At 40.5% G+C, this 22,782-nt stretch overlaps 1 protein-coding gene across 3 annotated transcripts; it reads right to left on the bottom strand.

Annotated features, from left to right (window-relative positions):
* Positions 1-4,333: 4,333 nt before the first annotated feature.
* plcb2 (phospholipase C, beta 2) lies at positions 4,334-22,528 on the bottom strand. Of its 3 annotated transcripts, none has more exons than XM_031278816.2 (32): positions 22,327-22,528; positions 21,943-22,020; positions 21,220-21,288; positions 20,186-20,326; positions 19,657-19,736; positions 19,480-19,533; positions 19,295-19,370; positions 18,916-19,016; positions 18,291-18,451; positions 18,050-18,196; positions 17,778-17,935; positions 16,051-16,133; positions 15,784-15,868; positions 15,142-15,355; positions 14,958-15,037; positions 14,761-14,857; positions 14,330-14,414; positions 14,042-14,166; positions 13,588-13,739; positions 12,881-13,045; positions 12,640-12,739; positions 12,399-12,503; positions 12,170-12,234; positions 11,920-12,010; positions 11,249-11,791; positions 10,859-11,042; positions 10,162-10,303; positions 9,819-9,883; positions 9,102-9,161; positions 8,829-8,886; positions 7,355-7,438; positions 4,334-5,195 (listed from the first exon to the last, which is right to left on the bottom strand). In XM_031278816.2, the coding sequence occupies exons 1-32, from the start codon at positions 22,408-22,410 to the stop codon at positions 5,025-5,027; spliced, it is 3,903 nt and encodes a 1,300-aa protein (XP_031134676.2). In that variant the 5' UTR covers positions 22,411-22,528; the 3' UTR covers positions 4,334-5,024. The 3 variants fall into 3 exon arrangements, with proteins under 3 accessions (XP_031134676.2, XP_035850479.1, XP_031134677.1); XM_035994586.1 differs by having other exon boundaries at positions 11,282-11,791; positions 14,958-15,040; XM_031278817.2 differs by having other exon boundaries at positions 14,958-15,040.
* Positions 22,529-22,782: the final 254 nt, after the last annotated feature.

Below are 22,782 nucleotides of genomic sequence, written 5' to 3' on the forward strand. Positions count from 1 at the left end.
TCATTCAAGTCCCTGCACTCAGAAATCTGTTTTGCTGATTGTTACTTTAGTTGCATGTTTGACCTTCATTGTGTACAATTGTTTTTTTTTTCCTTCTTTCAATCAAAAGGAATTTTCAATTTCAAACTGTTAAACCTAAATCAAAGCCCTTATTTGACTCTGATGCCATATAAGTCAATTACACAATCTTTCATATCACTTCATGCCATGGACCCATTAATACTGCAGACACAGGTGGAATGTGTAGATCATTATGTAAAGTAATTTGCTGTTCGAATCAGGCATCTCTCCAGTTATGTAACAGTGCAGCGGCTGCCAGGTTTCTGATATGACTCTTGAGTCTCGGTCGTAACTCAGTGAGACAGATGCTCTCACCCCAGGGAGGTTGGGACCGTAATGGAGACATGAAAAGGCAACAGTGTATCCAAACGTTGCAAATAGTCCGAGCAAGAGCAAAATAAATCACCCGACTTGAGCCTGATGGCATGAATTTTAGCTCCAAAAATGACTGGGGAGTATGAGAGTATCAGTGAAGTAGCCATGAGAGTGTCTAGCACAGGCTGGATTTTTTAAGTGGAACAAAAACAACTTCCTACATCATGGTGAAAGCATGCATGCAAATAATGTATAAAAGGAATCAGTATTTAATTGCAATCTTTTCTGCTGGCAATGGCCGAAGTTGTTGCCTGCGACAGGACAATACATACTTTATATCATATTTAATATCTCCAGATCAATACAGTGTAGAGGCTTACTTTATTTTTTTGCTAATGTGGCAAGGCGGGTGGCGCTAGGGGAGGAGTCGCCACCCGAGTCTAGCTAACCGACAACGCCACCTGGGGACTTCCACCCCAAGAAATGTTTATTTCTACTTCAACAAGCACCTCAGTTATACAAAAGGCTACACAGGTTCACTAACTGAAGCAAGACAGAGATGTGGTTACAAAAGAAATATTCATTTATTGATGGATAATTTATGACTGGAAGTGCCTGTAAAGAGGATGGTTAAAAAATTGGATGTTTAAATCAAATTGCAATAGAAAATGTAGAAAAGGTTTTATTATTATTAATATATATATATATATATATATATATATATATATATATATATATGTATATATATATCTGCTCATAAGTATTCATACCCATGCTAAAGTTGACTAAAAAAAAGGAATAAAAAAATCATCTTTTGGAAATTGATCTTAATGCCTTAATTAAAAAAAATGAGGAAAAATCCAACCTTTAAGGACACCATTTTTTTTTGTGAATGAATAATGTATTGTAAATAAATAAATGTTCTTCCTTAAAATACAGGGGCCATAATTATACATACCCCTATGTTAAATTCCCATAGAGGAAGGCAGACTTATTTTTAAAGGCCAGTTATTTAATGGATCCAGGATACTATGCATCCTGATAAAGTTCCCTTGGCCATTGGAATTAAAATAGCCCCACATCATCACATACCCTTCACCATACCTAGAGATTGGCATGGTTTTATTTCAGTTAGCCTAATTAGGTGCGTGCCAGTGCGTGAGTCTAGTGTCGGTCAGTATGAGTGTATAGTATGTTGAGACCGAATGTAACCGCAACCGACGTTTTTGGGAAAAAACCTAAATAGTTTAATCTTTTTGTTAGTTACAGAGTTTAATTTTGTTTCCCCTGATTGCCAAGACTTGCGAGAACAATGTTCAAAAGCCAAAAGGTTTAGTTTTTTATGTTCTCTGTGTGATTTCAATACATTTCTGTGAGCTTTCATTTACGTTTAGTCTTTTCCTTTATCTTTAAAGTCATATAACAATTCATACATTTAAGTGACATCCCTGCAGCATCCCTGAAAGCCCAGGTTCTCCTGAAAAAATGATGTCTATAACTTGATTGTGCATAACAGGGTTGAGGTTACACAAGTATTATTATACAAGGAGACCAGGGTGACCAAAGATGGGAAAAAATGGTTTAGACCTGGAGGGTTAAAGGCAGTATAAGTACCGTATGCAGCCCACAGAATGATCCAACACACACACACACACACACACACACACACACACACACACACACACATCCTGTGACAGTACATCCTCAGCAGGTGGTGTGTATGTGGGTGGTGTGGGTGCTTACTGTAATATTCAACCTGGATAGCATCCATTTCAAGTCAAGATGGACTATAGATCATGAATCTCCACCTCCTGTGGGTCAGGCCTGCGTCCTCACACAGGAAACAACAAGAGGACAAGAAAAGTAGCTCACGCTTCACCTGTGCTCTACAGTGTCCTCATTCTTTGTGCTCGTCTGACCAAAAATACACAATTTGTTTTCTCTGCTAATGTTGTTTTAATCTTGCATTTTGGAATTGTGCTGAATTGAGTCTTTAAAATCCTGGGTTTTGTTTCTCCGTTGTTTTTCAGGATTACTGTAAAATACAGCTAATACAGAAAAGCTACTATAGAACTGTGTTTCAGCTACTGCCAAGATTTAGTAGGACTGCATTGATGGCTGGTGTTAACAGTTTTTATGCTTTTCATTTGTTATGAAAATCTCTAAATACATTCATTCAGAAAAAAAATGATTTACAGTAAACCCCTTTTAGGCAAAATACTATAGACAGTACTTGTTTGTGCTTTGCAAATACCAAAAACATGCACCATATCGTCCATTTCATTCCATATTCTCATGTGTAAAACATATTTACTGCATGTTAAACACTAGCATATAAGGGTTTTGCTTGATTATCTTTTTTATCCTCATTTTAGCCTTCATCCACATTTTGTGTGCATTTGTGCATGCGTGCATGGATGCTTATGTGTGTGTGCTCTCCGTCTGGTGTGAGCAGCCAAGTGTTGCCTGGTGGCAAAGATCCTGCTCAGGCCATCCCTGTCCAGCTGGTATGAGACAGAGCTGCCAGAGTTGTCTTCATCTTATGTAAGATTATCAGCCCGGTGATTCAAGACTGACTGGTTTCACACTCTCAAGCTCACAGTTCATCTGTGTTGTGCATGAGGTGGCAGGACTCTCAGGCACAAGCTGTGTCTCCCAGACGTGGTTTGTCCAGATCCTCCACTTTTAAATGTCAGTCATGTCATTTGATTCAGCGGACGGGAGTCATACAGAAAAGGAATAAGCGATATGGACAGATTGCTTTGAACGGTGAGTCAGAGGAAAGCTGTGTTCATTAATAAATGCATGCACGTGTAAATACTTGAAGAAACAAGTGCCTCTCATTGATATGACAGATTTCCCCGGTCTCTGTCATTTAATACACCATATATGGAGCTGACATTAGGTTGGAACATTCTTTATCCAAATTATTGTCATTTGCATTCATTCTATTCCACGTGCCTTTTGGGCTGTATTTTGAAAAGAGCACTCGATCCATCTCAGATCTCGTATCAGTTGGAGAGAAAAGACAATAATGTTCTTATTATAAATCTGTCGTGCTAAATGACACTGGCCAGTGTAGAGGTTTAAGGCAATGCACAGAGAGAGAAGGGGCTGGGAAGATGCTCCTTGGCAGTCATCACAATGAGCGTTTCCATCTACTGCTGTTATGTGATTATTAGGAGTTAGGCGATTTGAGATAAGCTAATTCTCCTGTCAGGTGCCACGTCATAATTTGCTTTTATGGATACACTTTTTCACCTCAGCGAAACGTAAAAACTTTTTTGAATATTTCAGTCGTTTACACTCAGGTTTTTGATGTGCAAATTGAAAATGTGCATAAAAACAGATGGCTGGAAACACACTTACTGGTCTAAAGGTTAGAGAAGCATGTTTGTAAGCCAAAGGTTGCCAGTGAGATCCCTGGACCAGCAGGAAGAGTAAGTGAAAGCGCAGCTCCCCCTTCCTCATTTCCAGTGCTTTTAAGCAAGGCGCAACATCTTAGACTGTGGTTACAGAGGGCAGCTTTGCGGGTGTGAATGTGAATAACTATGTAAGTGTAATCAGGGCATTCCTAAAAAACTGAGCATTTAGCTCAGTGAGTATTAAATGCAAATCAGTATCCTGCTTATGATCAGGTTTTTGGTGCATACCAATTATGTTTTGGAACCATCATATCATCATATCCTGGTTTTATACACCTGGATATGCTAGCTGGAGTGTTCTGATAGAAAATGGGATGCTGTGACATGTAAACACCATATCCAGGTTTCTGATATCTATCTGCCATGCACACAGGGGTGTCTTCAACTCAAGTCACATAATGGCCAGTAAAACAAAAAAGAACTAAAAAAAACAGTGATAGTAAACATATGACTAATATGATCCAAACCAGACTAAGGACTGGAATGTAAACATATGCGGATAAAACTTACCTGGAAAAATAAACACACACATATACAGTGCAAAGTACAGTTTATTAAGGACTATTCATCACAAGAACAAATTATGCAGAGGGAATATTGATGTGCTGCCTTTTGTGTATTTCCATCGTTATGGCTCCACATGACTTTCGTCCCAAAGAGTAAATGTAGCTTTTTTTCTGCAAAACCTTCTTTACAACTGCAACACACCTGCATCTCACAGTAACTGCTTTTCTGTTGCTTCATGGAGTATTACACACAATGTGCTGAAGTGTTGCAGATGGAGTCATTGTCTCGATTCAGCCTACAGACTCTGATATCCCATTTTTCTTGCTACATTAATTCCTATTTTTGAACTGATTACGAGAACAGAAAGGAGACTGTGAACTGAAGCTTTTATTGATGGGCCTTCATCTGGAATATATTTGTCACTGTATTAGGGTATTTTTGGTTGGTGAAAAGCAACAGAAATAAAACGTTATAAGAAAATGAAAATCATTTCAAATTCATCCACGAAAACATAATTTTGGCATAATTACTACCAAAAGAACTCTCTCTATAAATAGCAGCTCTAAATGGAAATTTCACAAAGAGCTAATTGAATCTTTTTCTATTCCAGTTATGCTCAGAATGAAGGTTATGTAACAGGTTAAAAGAAGACCTAAAAAATGTTTCTAAAAAGTGAGGAGAGGGTTACAGTAAAGGGTCACGGATCAAAAGGCAACTCTAACCCAGGAAGACATCTCCATAGAAGCCCGCTCCCTCCACCTTCTTGTCTCCAGCCTGGTCGACCAGTTCAGGAAAGTGGGCCCCCACACACACATTGACAGCATCTTTCACCTCTGCTGGCAGAGACCTCAATTTCTGATCATGCTCCTTTAGGGCCTCCTGATTGAGCTGCAGACACAAGGGCCAAAGGTTAGTTAGAGGTTACAGGCTTGTCAAAAGGACACATTGACATTTGCATAGTTTATTTTCTCTGCCAGGTGCTTGGCATAGTCTTTAGAGAATGGATTTGTGTATTGGCACCAGTAAAAATCACTGCTCACCTCAAGCTAGGGAACTGGCTTGAACCCAGTGGATTGATTTCAAACAAGAGTGATGATGAGCTGTTTTTAGGATATTTAATATAGTGGCAATGTGCCTGTATTAAAGGTCCCATATTATGCTCAATTTCATGTCCACTTGTATTTTGGTTTTCTACTAGAACATGTTTACATGCTTTAACCCTCCTTACACCAAAATCCGCCGTTGGGTTTGAAAAAGCATGTTTTGTTTAAAACATCGCCAAACAAAACCACTTACCCTAGAAAGAAGCTGAAAAAAGCTCCAAAGTTAAGCCAAACCCCAACAACTGGATAAAAATCTCACATTGTACATGTCTATCTTCAAATATTTGCCAAAAATCAACCATTTGCATGATCAAGAAGCTGTACAATTCATAAAGTTCTATGCTCTTTTAGCTTAACGGTAGCAGTCATAGTTGTTTACTGTGTGACGTATAGCCATGTGCAAAAATTCCTTCAATCCGCAACTGAGACAGCAAACCAAAGCACAAAGACTGTAGACTGCCTAGTGTAAAGTTTGTAAAAATTAAATAATTCTTTGTGAGAATGATATACAGCCAAAATTCATTTTTCCTGTATTGTATAGCCTATACATGTGTAACACTGGGGAAATGTTGTATTGCCTGATTCAACTGTTTTTCTATTTTTGTAAAATAAATTATCAAAGAAATTTTGCCTTTCTTTAAAGTTGTATGCCCTTACAACTGTGTTATTCTGCTCAAAAGACATTTAGGAGCTATTCCTGCTTCTGGCCATGGGTGTGCTTGTTAATGAGTGATTAACAATGTGACAGTGGCAAAAAACGCTCAGAAATGGCTTGGTGTCCAATGCCTTGAATATACCTGTATTCACCCTCTGTCTGAAACGCTCCCTTTTAAGCATCTGCATACTTATGCCCACCCCTCCCGAAAAAGCCCATTCTTCTCTGATTGGTCAGCATTTCCGGGTCTTCTACATCGGCGTCATTGCAGCCGGGAAATGACTGTAGCGGCACTTTCTACCTTTATATAGTTTAATTGTGACATCACAATCATACGGAAGTCCTGACGGCTCATTTAATGGCACAGTTCCTGAATACGGACTGTGTGCATTTCTCTGTGGAGTGAGGATTTTGATACCTTCACAGTATTTATATAGCACCTTGACCTGCTTTATTAAAAAGACACTTTTTACAATATGGGACCTTAAGGATATGGTGCAATGCTCAATCAATGCTGTTAAATATATACAGTAAAGATTAGCTTGCATGATGAATGAAAAACTCTTTGCACATGCTTGAATTCATCCCACAGCTCCTCTCAATATCAAAAACTGTTTGTATTTGTAAGTTAATACTAATAGTGAGACATTAAAAACACACCATCCATCTGGCATTCACGCGTCACTGTCTAAACTATCTAACACCTCTTTTCTCAACAATTTAACTCAAAGCAAAGCATTGTCATAAAAGTGCTCTGGTTTCATTTACAATGGTGGGAGCTTGGTATGTACTTTCTCAATTGCCTAAACTGGATGTGTCCTCCTTAAACATTACGTATAATCACTGAAAAAGGGGATATGTTGCTGACATCTTGTATTAATCACATTGTGGGGACACACCTACCATTTGGGAGGATGTTTCCACCACATGAATTTTCTTAAAGGATCTTAAAGAACTCGGGAATTAAATCTCCTGTTTGACTGGAGGAACCAGGGACTAAATGTAGTCACTGTGCGATGGTTTCAGACAGCAAAAAAGTCCTTCCTCAGGGGGTAGTACTTTGTGATGCTTACTAATCATCAGGGTTTGCAGTGCTGGACATTTGCTGATTGGTAAAACTGTCATTGATCAACTTCACAGATCTTCAGATGCAATGGAAACGTAAACAGGAATGTGCAAAAGGGACTTTTCGTTTGTAGTTTAGCTCCTGAGTTTCATGTTTTTGTTCAGAAAGGGTTATAAGTGCATTATACTCCTGTCTAAGTGTACCCTGGTGTCAGTGTGTGTACCTGATTAGTCAGGGTCTTGATTTCCTCCAGTGTAGCAGCCTGTTTTATCATCAGAGCCACTTGCTGTGGGCTGTAATCTGAAGACTGTAACAATACAAAAGTACAACACAACATGTGGCTACTGTAAAACACAATTGATTCGTGGTTTGAGTCTGTGTGAGCATGTGTGCATGTGGTATCAAGTGAGAGTTTGCATGTCTACAAGCAGTTCTGCTCATGTTTCTCCCTGTGTGTGCGTATGTGTGTGTATATCTATAGAGGAATGCACCCATGGGATACAACCCGAGCAAGAGAATCAATACAGTTAAGTCACAACAGGTTGGACTTGTCCACTTCCGTTACACTCTCCTTATTACACCGGGCCATTCAATACTGAGGCTGTGCTGATTAAACAAGTGATTGTGTTTAAAAGAGTTGCTGTAATTACTGGGCAAATGCTGATTAAGTAGATCAAAATGAGCTGTAATGTGACCCTAATGTGCATAGGGGTGAGTGGGGTTTGCTACAATGAAGTCAATTGGAGAGGAGCAGAGTGAAATGGCCTGGTCTTTAACCCAGATACAACAGGTCTGAATCTTAATGAGCCAACAGAGGAACTAGAGCGGAGCCCAGTGAGTCATCGACCACACGTGGATTAGTCTGCTCCCTGGAAACAGCTTCTGAGTATTGGACAAGCCTGGCCTGTGGTCAGAGCCCACTGAACTTTACTCATTGGGTAAAAGGGTATGTCTCTGTATGTGTGTGTGTGTGTGTGTGTGTGTGTGTGTGTGTGTGTGTGTGTGTGCGTGTGTGTTTGTCTATGTGGGTGGTTTGTGGGTGAATGGGTGTGCATGCTCACATGTGTGAGTGTACTTACAGTTCAACAATGTGTGCATGTCTGTAAGCATACACGTGGGAGTATGTATTTAGATGTATTAAAAGAAAAGCGTGCTTTTGTTCAGTTCTTGAGGCACTTGCTGTCTTTTCGTAACCATAGTTACACAGTTAAATACAACACGTGTTTAACAAGCCTGTGGATGTCAAGTGTGAGCTGTGATATTGATGCTGTTTATGGTACATGTGCAGTGATGCATGTGGCTTCAAACTTTAGTTAAAATCAGGTGAGAATTGCCATGAAATTTGCTATTTCCTTTAAAGGAGTAGTTTGACATTTTGAGATGTATGTTTATTCGGTTATATAGATACCACTCTCATGTTTGTCCGTTAAATATAAAGCTAAAGCCGGCCATGCTGGTAGGTGGATTTCGTTGCCTTTGGACAGATTCAGGCTCTGTGTTTCCCCCTGCTTCCAGTCTTTATGCAAAGCTAAGCTAACCAGCTGCTAGCTCCAGCTTCATACTTTCCGCACAGACATGAGAGTGGTATCAATCTTCACATTAAACTCTCGGTAAGAAAGCAAATAAGCGCATTTCCAAAAATGTCAAACTACTCATTTAATTGTACATACATACTCAAACTTTTAAAGATTACTTACTGCACCATCAGACTGACTAGGCTCATCCAACAGCTCTATGCTCATTGCCCTTTTCAACCTAAGAGAAGATAATTACAATTTTCAATTAGAGCTCTTATACATAATCTTAAACATTCATCAAATCAAGCCAGACTTAATGTGCATGCCATGTGGCGGAGGGGTAAGAACATGGATCATTTTTCTTCATTTTGGTCAGGAAGCTGTAACAAAGTGAAAGAAACGGCAATGAATGGAAACACACAAAGTAACTGAAGGCAAGGTCTGTGAACTCACTTCGCTTTCTCTGAGGATGAACATTTTGAGAGTGTTTTCTTCTTATTCTCTTTGGTTTCACTGCAAAACAAGGCAAAGACAGAGATTGAGGACTCCAGCTTGATTCAAATCCTAAAAATGAAAAGTGTCCTTAATAACAACCTTTTCCCTTTAAACAAGAGATGCTGGGCTGTGTGTCTTTGATGTGACCTTTTCTTTGCAGTGACGGGAAGGCTTAAGTGTGAGGTTATAATGTCTGTGTGGACAGGTAGATTACCAAGGCTACCTTCGCTTCCCTACTGCTGTTTAAACACCTGTTGGATAATGCTTGTCCTGAGATAACCATCCGCCAGCTGGGGACTTGGGATAACACACACACACACACACACACACACACACACACACACACACACACACACACACACACACACACACACACACACACACACACACACACACACAAACACAGACACGCACGCACAGAACAGCATAAGCCAGGCAAGGACTTTGGAAGACCCGCACATTGAGGTGATTTATGCATTATTTGATGGTATTGTCTTTGCAAAATGTCAAATGTTTCACCTCAGATGACACACACACACACACACACACACACACACACACACACACGCAGTGCCCCACCAAAATCTCAGGGCACAGATTGGACAGACAACAGCAAGCCCTCTGCACTCTCAGTGTGTACAGAATGTCCCAAATGTGTTTTATGTGTGCTCACACCTCTCCAGGGTCTTCAGTTCAATGGTATGTCTCTCTGTGGCCATCTCCAACAGTTTGGCCAGTCTCTGTCACAATAGGAGGGAAGTGACACAATCAAGATAAAGCTAAAAAATGAGACTTGAGTAGTTTAAATAACAATGTCCACACTGTGTGTGATTAAAGTCTCTCTCCAAACAAAAGTCCAGCCCTAATTTCCATGAACATTAGCTTTAAGTTTAATGAGAGCACTTGGCCCAATACCTGTTTGCAGGATACTGTCACACTAACTCTAACACTAACATTTCACATTTTAAATAGAATACAGACTTTTTAATGAGCCAACATTAACCAGTATTTTACTAACCTCTGTAGCACACTGCTCTTTCTTCTTCTTCAGCTGATCACACTGCTCCGTCCACATAGCTTGCAGCTCAACCTGCATTTTTTCCTTCTGCTCCTGCACCCGCTCCGTCATCACGCTGGAGTCAGAGGTGTTTCCTCCTCCCCTGGAGGAAACATAAAATTGCACAACATAACAGGACATAATGCAAGGGGAATAAAGTTTATCGATTAACAGCCACTATCCCTCCAAGTACAGAAAAATGAATGTACAACCGCGTGGTTACTGGAAATCCTACAGCGATGCTCATTTGGCCTTGAATAACACGCGTTTTGTCCTGAAAGCTAAGAGCTGTGCACAAAAGACACTGCAGCCCATATTCATTTAGTTGTTCTCTTTATCCTCTAATATCCTGCTTCAGCTGGAAAAACACATTAGCTGAGGAATATTCTCCATGCCTCTAAATATCATCTCATTAATGACACTGACCAAAACAACAACAACTTCATTAGTGGGTCAGTATTAATACGCTGTTGAATTCACTGCTACTTTGTTGGAAACTGAACTGTCTTTGATAAATGACTAAACGTTAACAATTGGACAGATAGATCTAAGTACTCCACCGCAAACACTATCTAATCGTCTTTTGTCAAACATTTGTTTTACTACCATATTTCAGCCAGAAACTGACAAACAAATAGGAAGAAATTAATCCCCTTACTCTTTTTTCTTCACAGAGGCCTTCTTTTTGATGGACTTGAAGGAGTCAGAGTATTTCTGAATCAGATCCTCTCCTTTTTTCTGATACTTCTTTTCTGCCTCTTTCATGTCTTTCTCCTGCCGCTTGGTGACCTTCAGATAGTTCTTGTGCTGTGTCAGTTCTTCGGTAGTCACAGTCGAAGGCTCTGCAGCATAAACACACAAGGCTTTGTTGTGACAATCTTCCTACTTGTGTCAGCAGTGGATGTTTATTTTTGCAATAGATTTATTCCAAAAAAAAAAGTATGACATTTTCTATATTTTCCTTCTTAGTGACCTACAGTGCACTGATAAAATGGAATCTGATAAAATGGAATCTGTGAGTGCAGCACATTAAGCACTTTGGTGTTACCTTCACTGCATGTCGGCAGCTGAGATGAGTCACCTGATCCTGTGGACTCGGGTGATGCACTTGCTGGACAGGACAAGGCCACAGAAGCAGGCTCTTCAGCAGTAGGCTCTTCAGCAGCAGGCTCTTCAGCAGTAGGCTCTTCAGCAGCAGGCTCTTCAGCAGTAGGCTCTTCCGCAGCGCTGGAAGCTTCTGTGCCTGGTGTGTCATCTGAAGCAGGCTTAGGGTTTGTACTGGAGTTGTTCATGGGCTCCTCTTTGTTTTCAGGAGCTGCCTGTGGCTCTGGAACTGCTTCCTCCTCATGGGCTTCCTCCTCAGGGGAAACAGAGGCTTCTGGAAGGGTTTCAGTGGTGGCGCTTCCTGCGTCCGTGGCTGGATCTTCAGCAGGAGTGTTGTCAGGAGTTTGAGGAGGTTCTGCTGCAGGTTGTGGAGTGTGTGAGTTGTTCTCAGCCTCTTCTTTAGCTTCTTCTGCACTTGCCTCTGGGTTAGACTGGGGTGATTGGTCATTGGCATCAACCAGTGGTGTAGGTTCAGATGTGGCCTTTTCTACAGGAAGTGGAAAGTGTTTAAATACAGCTTCTTAATTCAGCACCTACTACAAGAACAATAATAAAGCTCAGTAGCTTTCAAAAAATAAACTCTGAACTGTGTCCCATATTCACAAGCTTCATTACCTGCAGCAGGGGTCTCACTTTCCTTAGCTTTGTCCGTGGGGGTTTGGACCACAAGAGGCAACTCATAGGGAGAAATGTAGTCAGAGGGTGACTGCGTGGGAACAGAAAGGACAGGAACATCACAATCTAACAAGGCTGGTTATCTTCCAGGTAGTGGATTAGTGATGTTTATGATTTAAAAGAGAACTGGAAACATGACGATTATGTAGATGACGGCTGAATTAAGTTTCCTTCAGCTGCTTTTTGTTACCTCCTTTGTGGCCTTTGTGGTCTTCTCTGTTCCCTTTGTTGGGTTAAATAAGGCATCTGTAAAATCTGAAGTAGAAGGTAGAATATGTGTCATATTTAAAAGGAAATGCTACTGAGCTCCACACATCCAAACTAAACAGTCTTGTCCTTGATTGTAATTCTAACAACATGTATTCAATTGCCGCAGAGGCTTTATCTTTTGCAGAAACACAAAGTAAAAAGCAAAGCACCTGCAAAGGCAGCAGGAATGTAGTCCTTGACCTCGATGTACACAAAGAGAGCAGGCAGAGTGAGCGGCATGTTGCTCTCACTGCGCAGGCATATGTGATGGAAACCTGCAGGGTATAAAACAAACCTCGTGAACTGAAAACAAGGGCAGCTCCTCTGATCTAGAAGCTGGCTAAAACATGTTAAATTATGGAGATTAGATCAAGCATGAAGTGAGGTGTTTTTTCCCTCAGTTTCACTGACCTGATTGGATGGCATCAAGTGGGATGATCCTGTGTCCCAAGAATTTACCGTTCTCCTCATGGACTACAATTCTTAGAGAGGCCATTTCAGGGAGCAGGATCTATGCATCATAACAGCAACAAATATATTAATACCAACAGCAGCAGCAAAACAGTGGGTTATAATGGCTGAGTTCACACAAACACATTCACTCGCACATGTATTTGTGCATATTTGAACGTGTTTGTCTTCTGACACACACCTTCTCAAAAACAAAAGGCTCCTCATTCCACACTGGGTTGATGGCGTTGGGTGTGGTGGACCACTTAGTACGATATTTCTTCTTGGGGTCTCCTGGCAACCCAATCACCTCCACCTCGACTCCCGTTTTTACGTTCTTGTCAGACAGAAATTGGCCCGAATAGATCTAGTGAGGAAGGGCGAATAAGATTTGATGACATACATGTATGAAGTGGCTGGCAGTTTGGATGTGGATGTGTCCTTTTGTGTGGACCCGTGTTCAGAACATAGTGGGTATAAATAGACCTCAGGTTTTCACTCAAGCAGAGTCTGCTGAATACTAGGAACCATATTTCAGTCTCAGCGGGAAGCTTGTATTATTACAGACTCTTCATCTACACACACACACACACACACACACACACACACACACACACACACACACACACACACACACACTGCCCAAGACTAGTGAGACTAATTTAGTGCTCAATTTAGAAGTGCAAAAACAGCTCCCAGCTACACACATATTGCATCAGTTTCCCTACAGTGCAACACAAAAATGATGCAACTTTAGTATGTGAAATGTTTCCAGTCATTTGAAGACTTTATATTTACATTTTTAAACTTTTTGTAGTTAGTTTGCACAGATATCAGCATACCAATGCCTAACACCACAAGGATGGTTAAAGTGAGAGAAGCATAATAACAACAAGGCTGTGAACCTGCCTTTATGGTCAGTGTGCTTGCCACAACCGTGTCAATCCTGTCACAGAAAGGGTCGAATTTCTTGTCACTGCGACGCAGAACATCATGCTTGAGAAGGTAGCCCGTTCTGCCATTGAATTCAAACAGAGCCATGTTCAGCTGCATGGGGAAATCTGAAAATAGACACAAAACAGCCCATTCATGCCCCCTCTCTTCAGCACAAGAAGCAGCATTTGGGATGCAAAGCACAGCAGAGGCCCCGCACAGAACAAAGAGGTGCAACACTGACCTGCTGTGGTGAAGAAAAAAAGCTCAGGTTTAAAAAATAAAAAAAATATGACACAGCATGACATTTTAAAATGTGTCGGACTCAAGTGGTGATTAAAGAGAAACAGTGAATGGTTACATCCTCTCATGTAGTGCAACACGTTTATGTCATTTTAAGTGGTTATCAGTGCATTGTGTCCATTTCTACCCATTGTCTGGTAGTTGAGTGCCACCATCTGGCATCCTACATTCCAAAAAGGCTGGGGGCTGTAATTGGATGAGTCCATTCTTGTTCCTTTGGGGTAAATCCTGCTCATCTGCCTCTTATTGTATCTGAGAAAGACGGGTTAGTAAGTTGTATATCTCTGTATTTGTATGTGAACCAGGATACTCTTGTGACAGCATAAAGGAACATATTTTGATCTAATTGTATGTCATTTTTTATTTAACACAGGTTGTCATATTTTAGAGCATCTACAGCACTCTTAAAGGATACTCGACAAATTCGACAGCAGTCTTGGAAATCATTGCTTCTCCTCTGGTCTCCACAAAAGATGAGATGACGTAACTCTTGTTTTTTTCTGTGAAGGAAGAAAAGAATTGCATAACTCAGAATCAGAATCAGAATCAGAAAGGGCTTTATTGCCAAGTACGTTGCACATACAAGGAATTTGTCATGGTGTTGTTGGAGCATGTCACACATTCAAATATAAGAAGGATAAAAAGAATATAAACAATATAAGTATAAACATATACACACAGTATGTATTAATAATGATAAAATAAATTTAAATAAATAGTTGAGCTGCTGTTACTTCCATAACGAAAGGTTCACACTGACTTAGATTTTTAACCTGTAAAGCATGTCTTGTAAAATCTATTAAATCTGTGTTTGGGTTAAATTTATGAAGAATATACAGTACATACTTCTGGCATTGTCAAAAGACACAAATTTGTTGGGCTGGATGTAGTTGACCAGGGATGACATCGCCTCATAAGCTGTGACTTCTTGTCCAGCTGTGCCCTGTGGGGGATTGACAGGAAGTTAACTGATGCTTGCGCTGTTTTAGCTGGACACGGATGATGTATAGCAATAAAACTGTCATCGCAACCGCATACTCTACCTCATCTGATGTCTTCATTTTTTCCTCATCTTGTTCCTCTGTCTCCTCTTGCTCTTCGGTGTCCTCCACAACTGCGTCCCCTTCTTGTTAAACATATAAACATGATGTCAATCACTCCTAAAACATAACTAAACAGGCCTATTTTTGAAAAGTAATCTGATTTAGCTTGAGGTTCATCGTCCACCTTGGTTCTCCTGGGTGCTGGGTACTGCGTTAGCAGGATCCTGGGAAGTGGTGTTTGGGTCCTGGGTGGGTAAAGCTGTGGTTGTGGTCTGCTCAGTGGCTGCCGTGCTGGTTTTCTTAGCTTGGGTTGGCTTTTCATGGCTGCCCTTCTTGTTCTTGATGAGGATCTTACCCATGAGCTCAGATGGGCTCGGGATCTGCTGGCCCGGCTTCAGCTGGACAGTACAGACAAATAGAAGAAAACCTAAAACTAACTTTTCCCCTTTCACATCTTCAGCTGTCCTATATAATAAAGGCCTTAAATGCCCAAAAAAATAATCTTTTAAAAAAAAAGAAATGTCCTCTCCTTATCTCACACACACACACACACACACACACACACACACACACACACACAGGCGTTGGCTGTTGATATAAATCAGTTGGATGGGTACAGGAGACTATGAGGGTCTTGTAGGGATAAGAAAGAGAACTTTATTTTCCATTTATTGCCTTCATGACACAGTCACATAGTATACCACAATAATTCGTTTATCTAATAATCATTTATCAAACAAAGTGTTCTGTTGAACAAACCCCCATCTATTAACTTCATCCAGCTCTATTATTTTGACAGCGAGCTGTGTTGCAGCAGTGTACTCACAGGGTATTTGTCCAGCGGATCTGTTAGCAGGGCATCACCAAATATGGTTTTGCAGTAGTTGGCCATCTTCTCCTGCTGTTTCACCCTGGAACAAAGTAGAGTAACACCTGCTACTGTCTGCTGTTACTTCCATAACGAAAGGTTCAAATGCATCTTCAATATGTTCCATCAATATTCCATTTGGGATAATGGCATCAGAACATTATTACATTGTGTTACAGTAATAACATTACATGGCATGAGTTTATTGAAAAGCTCAGGTCTTACGAGTCAACGTGGTTCTCAAATGAGAGGATAACAGGATACTGTGAGGTCTTAAAGGCACTCTCAGCGATGGCCTCAATCACATCCTGACATCAAAAAGAAACAGGCATTATTGTTTTTCTAGGCATTTACAGTAATTAGACTTTTATGTGAATTAGATTACAATGAAAGAGATCCAATGGGCAAGTGAGCTATACAAAATAAAAAAATAAGTCAATGACACAGCAGCAAACAGCAAAAAACATGGGTACAAATAAAATCATGAATATTGCACAAAAGCATAAAATCAGCAGACTGAGCCAATCATGACTATACTCACAAAACATAAAAAGAGAAAACATGACAAACTGCAGAGCTATTGCTTCTGTGCAGAGGCCCTGAAGTCAGCTCAAAACCTATCACATCTAGAGGCTGAGAGTTAACTGAACTGAAGTGATGTGTCCCGGCCCCTGGGACTGTGGAGCTCCGGCTGCCCTTAAATGGAAGTGTTGAGAGTGAGAGGATGACGGGGGGGGGGGGGGGGGTGTGTGTGTGTGTGTGTGTGTGTGTGTGTGTGTGTGTTCTTGTTTAACTATATTCGTGGGGTCCAAAAACCGGGAATACAGTATACTTGTGGGGTCCGGACAGCTTTGTGGGGCCAAAATGCTGGACCCCACAGGGCGTTTGAGGGTTAAGACTTGGTTTTAGGATTAGGGTTAGAATTAAGTTATGGTTAGGGTGAGGGTAAGGGTTAAGGTTAGGCATTTAGTTGTGATGGTTAAGGTTAGGGTAAGGGGCTAGGGAATGCAGTATGTCAATGACGGGTCCCCACAGAGATAGTGCCACGCACTATGTGTGTGTGTGTGTGTGTGTGTGTGTGTGTGTGTGTGTGTGTGCATGGAAATGAATAAAAGGTGGATTTATTGTCTTGTTATGATATCCATGACACACATTGTGGCACTCTTTGGTCATGAACAGCTTCTGGCAAGTGTGAAGATGTCATATAGAAACAATGTAATCTGTGCTCATAGGAAACTAGTGGATGGCCATTTCCTAAAAAGGCCCAAGATGTATTAGAGACAACACCAAGTAAATAATCACTGGAAGAGGGTTAGTCTTACAAAAAAAGTAGTTTATCCTTATATCGTCTATAGCGCTTCATTTTCTGGGTTCAATAGTTTTCCACTGCTCTTAGGTAGGCCTACATCTATTAGTTGAGTTGTCTACATGAAGTACAATAATATTAAATAATAAACTGTTTATGGTCCCAATGGCCATATTGCATGATTTGTCTGGGGCTGGTGTATGTAATGGGAGGAGGTCCAGATGAATCTAAAGTTGGTTTGAAGTGTACATGATACCAATGTAGTCATATTATCTAACTGGGCTAAATTGTATATTGCATTATTTTTTTTACAGGAGGATGTGCCTGCAATGACAGGTCCAGACTTCAATAAAGTTGGATTGAATTACCAATTAAAAGAGAGAAAGCTAATGACAGAAATATGAAAAGCTCTCTTGGCCTTTTGGCATACACTTCTGAGACAGTACCTAACTTGAGGTCTTTAGCTTCCCGTACCGTTTCATATGTAAATAATGTATTTGTATTTGTATACATCCCTATTGTTTAGATTGTGCAAGAACCAGAAGGGTAATGTTTAAAAAAAGGAGACAAAAATGTCAATATGTAAAATGTTAGAGTGAAATGTGAAAACCCCACTGAAGGAATGCCCACAACTATGTGTAACCACCTTGAAGAGGATCTCAGTTGTCATGGTGAAGCCATGGGTAATGATGGGCTCTTCATCTGGAGGTTTGCCCTTCCAGCAGTCCAGCTCCAGACAGCGGCAGCCGGACAGCAGACACTGACGGTACATCTCCGGAGAGGATACGCCAGAGAACTGACCGGCTGCAGGGGGACAGACAGAAAGACTAAAATACCAGCTAAATGTCCAGCTAAATGACTCTGAGGTGTTGAGTTAATCAGGTATGAGAAGTTTCAAGCTAAAATCGAAATAGTGACCTGTCAGGTATGTGTTGTGGGAGGACTTGATGAAGTAGTGGGGTATGGGTTGGGTCATGTCCTGACACTTGGCCAGCGTGTCCTGCATGACAACGGATGTCTCCGGCCCCATCAGGAACAACAAGAGACCCTCTGGAGAAATCAGACCTGCAGATGAACAAGAAAGAGTAGTATTTATAATAAAAGTACAAAAGCATTATCTAGCCTCGTATAAAAAAAACACATCATCAATTAACCTCACTTCTGTTTGAATTAGAGGAGCAGGGTTCATATTTGTCCATCAGAGCCTTGACTTGGTCCTGCCGCAGACGTGGAAACAGCTCCTCGTTGCGCCGAGAGTCCCTCTGTTTCTCGTTGAGGAACTTGGTGAAATTCTCCCTCGTCATGGTGGGTTTGTTGGAGCTGCAGGCCACAGTAAGGTGTGACAATCACATGACCGCTGCCAGCTAGCTAATGCATGAACTGAAGGCTTGGATTGGTGAAGTATGACGCAGGCATCATATATAATTTAAATTAGGCGTTCCTGGTTTTGTGCTACCAATTTAGAATATGTAAAGAAGCAAGTTTCTGGCTTCATAACTAGCTGAGTCTTTTAGAATAAGAGGATTTAGATGCCATGTTGCCACAAGGGCAAAATGACGATGATAAAGACAATCATGACAAAATTCAATCGATTTTTTTGGCAGAAAATTTGTGGAAGTCTCAAAAAAGTGAATGAAGGATTAAAAAAAAACTATGAAGAATAATATATTATTTGAGCTAAAGTAGGTGTATATTTAGAAAAACTACAGGAAATAAGATGATAATTGATGATTCTTCAGCCACATTAGAAGATGATCAGTGAAGCACAGCGGAGGTTGACTCACTAAGAAGTGAAGATCTCATAGATCTCAGGCCGAGGGCAGAGGTTTGTTAGAAAGGCCTTGAAGGCAGACTCAGTAAAGACGTCAGGCTTCATGGTGTCATGCTGAAATGTAAAAACACATTATCCACATCATTTTAAAAGAGATGCCCATTTGTGATTCTGCATAGTGTATGTCAAAACAAAATAACATTTGACCCAATCTAACTGTACTTTCAGTAGAAGCATGCAGAAGTCTGGGTATCTCATTATTATACAGCGAAATAACAAATCCACAACAAACACCAGGACATTATAATGAGAGTTTACAAAAAGTGCAGTAACAAATCTTGAAAGATAGTTGGACTTAGAGTAGACACTATAGTGACATTATTTTTTCTAACCTTTCCTTTAGGGAGATGTGCTGATGCTAAGGCACTTTCCACTCTCTTCTTATCCGCAGGGAACATCTTGTAAATACTGAAAAAAAGCAATCAGTGAAACCTTGGGTAGGAAATGTGGAAATCTACTGTACAAACTAACTTATGCATGCCATCCTACACCTTCTGATGGGTGAACTGTGACCTACTATTTCACTGGGATCTTGCCGTCCTTGTTGGTGTGAAGAGAAATGCGGACGTATCTAAGAGTGAGCACAAAGGCTTCCCATTACCACATGATTCTGTGTCATACATGGTGAAATTACATGGTGTCGTGTTCACTCAGCAGCAACAATACCAGCTGAACTGATATGATCTTCACTTACATTTTCTCCAGGAAGACGTGTCTGCACGCATTGCTCCTTGCAGCGTTGTAGGCGATTGCAAGAATGTCGTTTGCCCAGTTCTGATGTGCATTTAATTACAAATACAAACATATATATATATATATATATATAATTATATATTTTATATTATATAATGTCAACATGAATTGTGCTGGAAATGTCTTAATAAAAGATTTTAAATGGACACAAATTCACCACTAGAGGGCATTAATATAATAGTGCCTCAGGAAATGAAAGTAGTGCATGTTGCATTTGAACAAAGCACAATTGTGATTTCATTACAGTTAATTAAATCTGGATATTGGAGTCATAAAGTCTAATACAGACTAAAGGGGAGACAGAGGACGCCTTATTGGGGGAAAGCAAAGGCTCATTGTGTAATGGCTAATGGCCTGGGGCTGTGTTTAAACAATTAGAGTAGACAGAAAGGGAGGATTGCAAACAGCTAGAGGATGGACACAGTGCAAATAACACACACACAGTCAGTGTATACACAGTGGCTTATCACCTGTGTCACTTTCTCCTTAGAGGCAAAGAAGTGATGATAGGTCAGATTCACTGTGTCGAGACCTGAGACGATGGTCAGAGTTTTGGCAAGATGGTTGCTGTCTGGGAAGTCCAGGTTGAACACGTTGCGCACCTTGGGGTGCTGTGATAGGCAAAAGAGACAGAATATGTGTTGATGTGTTCATAGCCAATTGGCTCAAAATACATGGTGCCATTTTTAAGCTAACTATTTTTCATCTGTTCACCCTCTGTTTGCCTAAAGAATTAAAATCATGTCTGCAGCACTTGAGCTTGTTCAACACAGGCAAATTTGCTGACCAAGACATGCAAACATATGCACACAAACACATGCACACACACACACACACACACACACACACACACATTCATGTGCAACACAAACAGCAGCAAGAAGACCAGTCTATTAGGTTCTGCCTTCCTGTATCTGCTGCTCTATAATCAATCACTTGCTACTTTCAGAAGTGCAGAGCTAACATTAGCACTGGAGCCATTTCCCCCCCCCAAAAAAACTCATCAGGGACCCGAGAGGAAGATGTGCTTGCAACAGCACCCCGACTGGGATGATGCAGTGCTCTGTGGTCTCCTTGAGGGGAAAATATTTCAGATTTCACCTCTGAACCCTCAATAAGGGAAGACGATGGCTGCATATTTCAACTCTCTGTGGATGCCAGCAAGGAACGGAAAAAAGGACTACAGCTGTCAGATTTCAACAAAAAAAAACGACAAGAAAACTCACTCACAGAAAGCTCAGATCATGACTCAGTGTGTGGTACAGTGTATGTTCACGTGTGTATGTGTGCGTGTGTGTTTCTGTAGTGGGGGAGTAGCCTGGGTGCATGTGTCCATTGCTGTTTTTGCAAAGCAAATATGCCTCTCCTACTTATGGGCAAACTAAGGGTTTGACACTATATTTGCATGCCTGCAGAGATTCTTACATAATGAACACACCAGTTTTACTTAATTGGATCAGAGAGCAGGTTACTACATAAACTAATACTGTAATACTGTACTTACTTTGGGAAGTTTTGCATATTTTCCTGTTCTGGTATCTCTGATAGTAGCAACATCCAGGAACGTTGTCTCCTAGAAACAAGAAGCAGAGAATCATCTCAATTCAATGTAGGCGACAGTCCAAATATGGATTCAGATACAAGTCATTCTTTAGCAAAGTGCAAAAACTATGGGATTTACTTTGTTTGTGTGGAGAATATTTGACTGCAATGTTTTGAAACATTGCGTAGTAGATCACTGCTTTTTTCATTTAACATTCCCATAAACGCTTTAAAGTCAACATCAGCATGGCAACATGATTCAGCCCATAACACATGAGACACATTTTATGTAGGCTTCACTTGTTTTGTTATGTGGTGGAAACCAGAAGGTGCCTCAATAGAGAGAGAGAGAGAGAGAGAGAGAGAGAGAGAGAGAGAGAGAGAGATGGGGAGCCCACATCAGCACCAATCAATATTCCCCAAAAGCTGCTCTTATCTATTCACAGCTTTGGCAGATCCCAATCAAATGCAGATTACACACTCTGGATTTGAATCAGTAAAACATGAACACCTCTATTTAAAATGCTTTTTAATCTGGCAGGTTGTGTTTGTCTGATGCACAAAAGCCATTGCATTTCTGTTAGCCACTGATTCCTAAAATGAAAGTCAACACTTCCCTACACCGCTGACATATTGTGCAGGGGCTTTTTTTCATTTTTTCCCCCAGACTCTTAATATTGATTACCTTGCTTTGGTTGATCCAGTAGACATAAAAACCTTTCGGATCCATTTTCATGGTGACGGGAGCAGTCTTTGTAGAGTCCTGGATGGAGACAAGGGAATACGTTTTGGACATTTATTGAGTTCAAATCTCTGGAAAAGAGCTGTTTGATGATGATGATGTGTTGATTAATTTAAAATATTATGCTGTAGGACTACATATATTTTCCAGAACAGTTCATTAATTCAAAATCAGTGATTGAAGTTACTATAGTGGGATTTAAATTTAAAAAAAACTCCCATGTCACTCATCAGGCAATGAAATATAAAAACACGCTGGTAGAGTTGCAAAGATTTTGCATATAAAGAAAAAAGATACAGCTCAGATTTTACTGAAATATTCACTCACCTCTGACCACTTGGTGAATCTTTCTCCTTTGACCAGGTAGTCTTTGACCTCTGGAGGCTCCAGAAAGTGTCTTTTCTTATTCATTTTGTCTTTCTAGAGGGACTTTTGTGACAGCTCAATGCAATAAGTGAAATAAATCCACCATGGTCATAACCATTGACTAGCTTACTCCCCCATCTGAATCCAAAAGACTAACTAATGGAGTTTAGCGTATTGCCTCTGACTGTATTCAGGACACACCCTGAGAAATATGCATTGCAAATTAAGTTTGCAAAAACTAACAAACACGTAACTTGACTAAAGGTACAGTATAAGTGCCGCTTTCAAGCTACCTTAGAAGTCTAAAATGAGCAGGCAGTATTTGAAAAAAATAACTGATATTAAAGGGATAATTCATCCAAAGGGCAAGAGAGGTGAAAGGATTTCTGTTTGTGGTGCTGACAGAATTGAAAATAG

This window comes from Sander lucioperca, chromosome 18, assembly GCF_008315115.2.
Source record: "Sander lucioperca isolate FBNREF2018 chromosome 18, SLUC_FBN_1.2, whole genome shotgun sequence".
Taxonomy (NCBI): Eukaryota; Metazoa; Chordata; class Actinopteri; order Perciformes; family Percidae; genus Sander; species Sander lucioperca.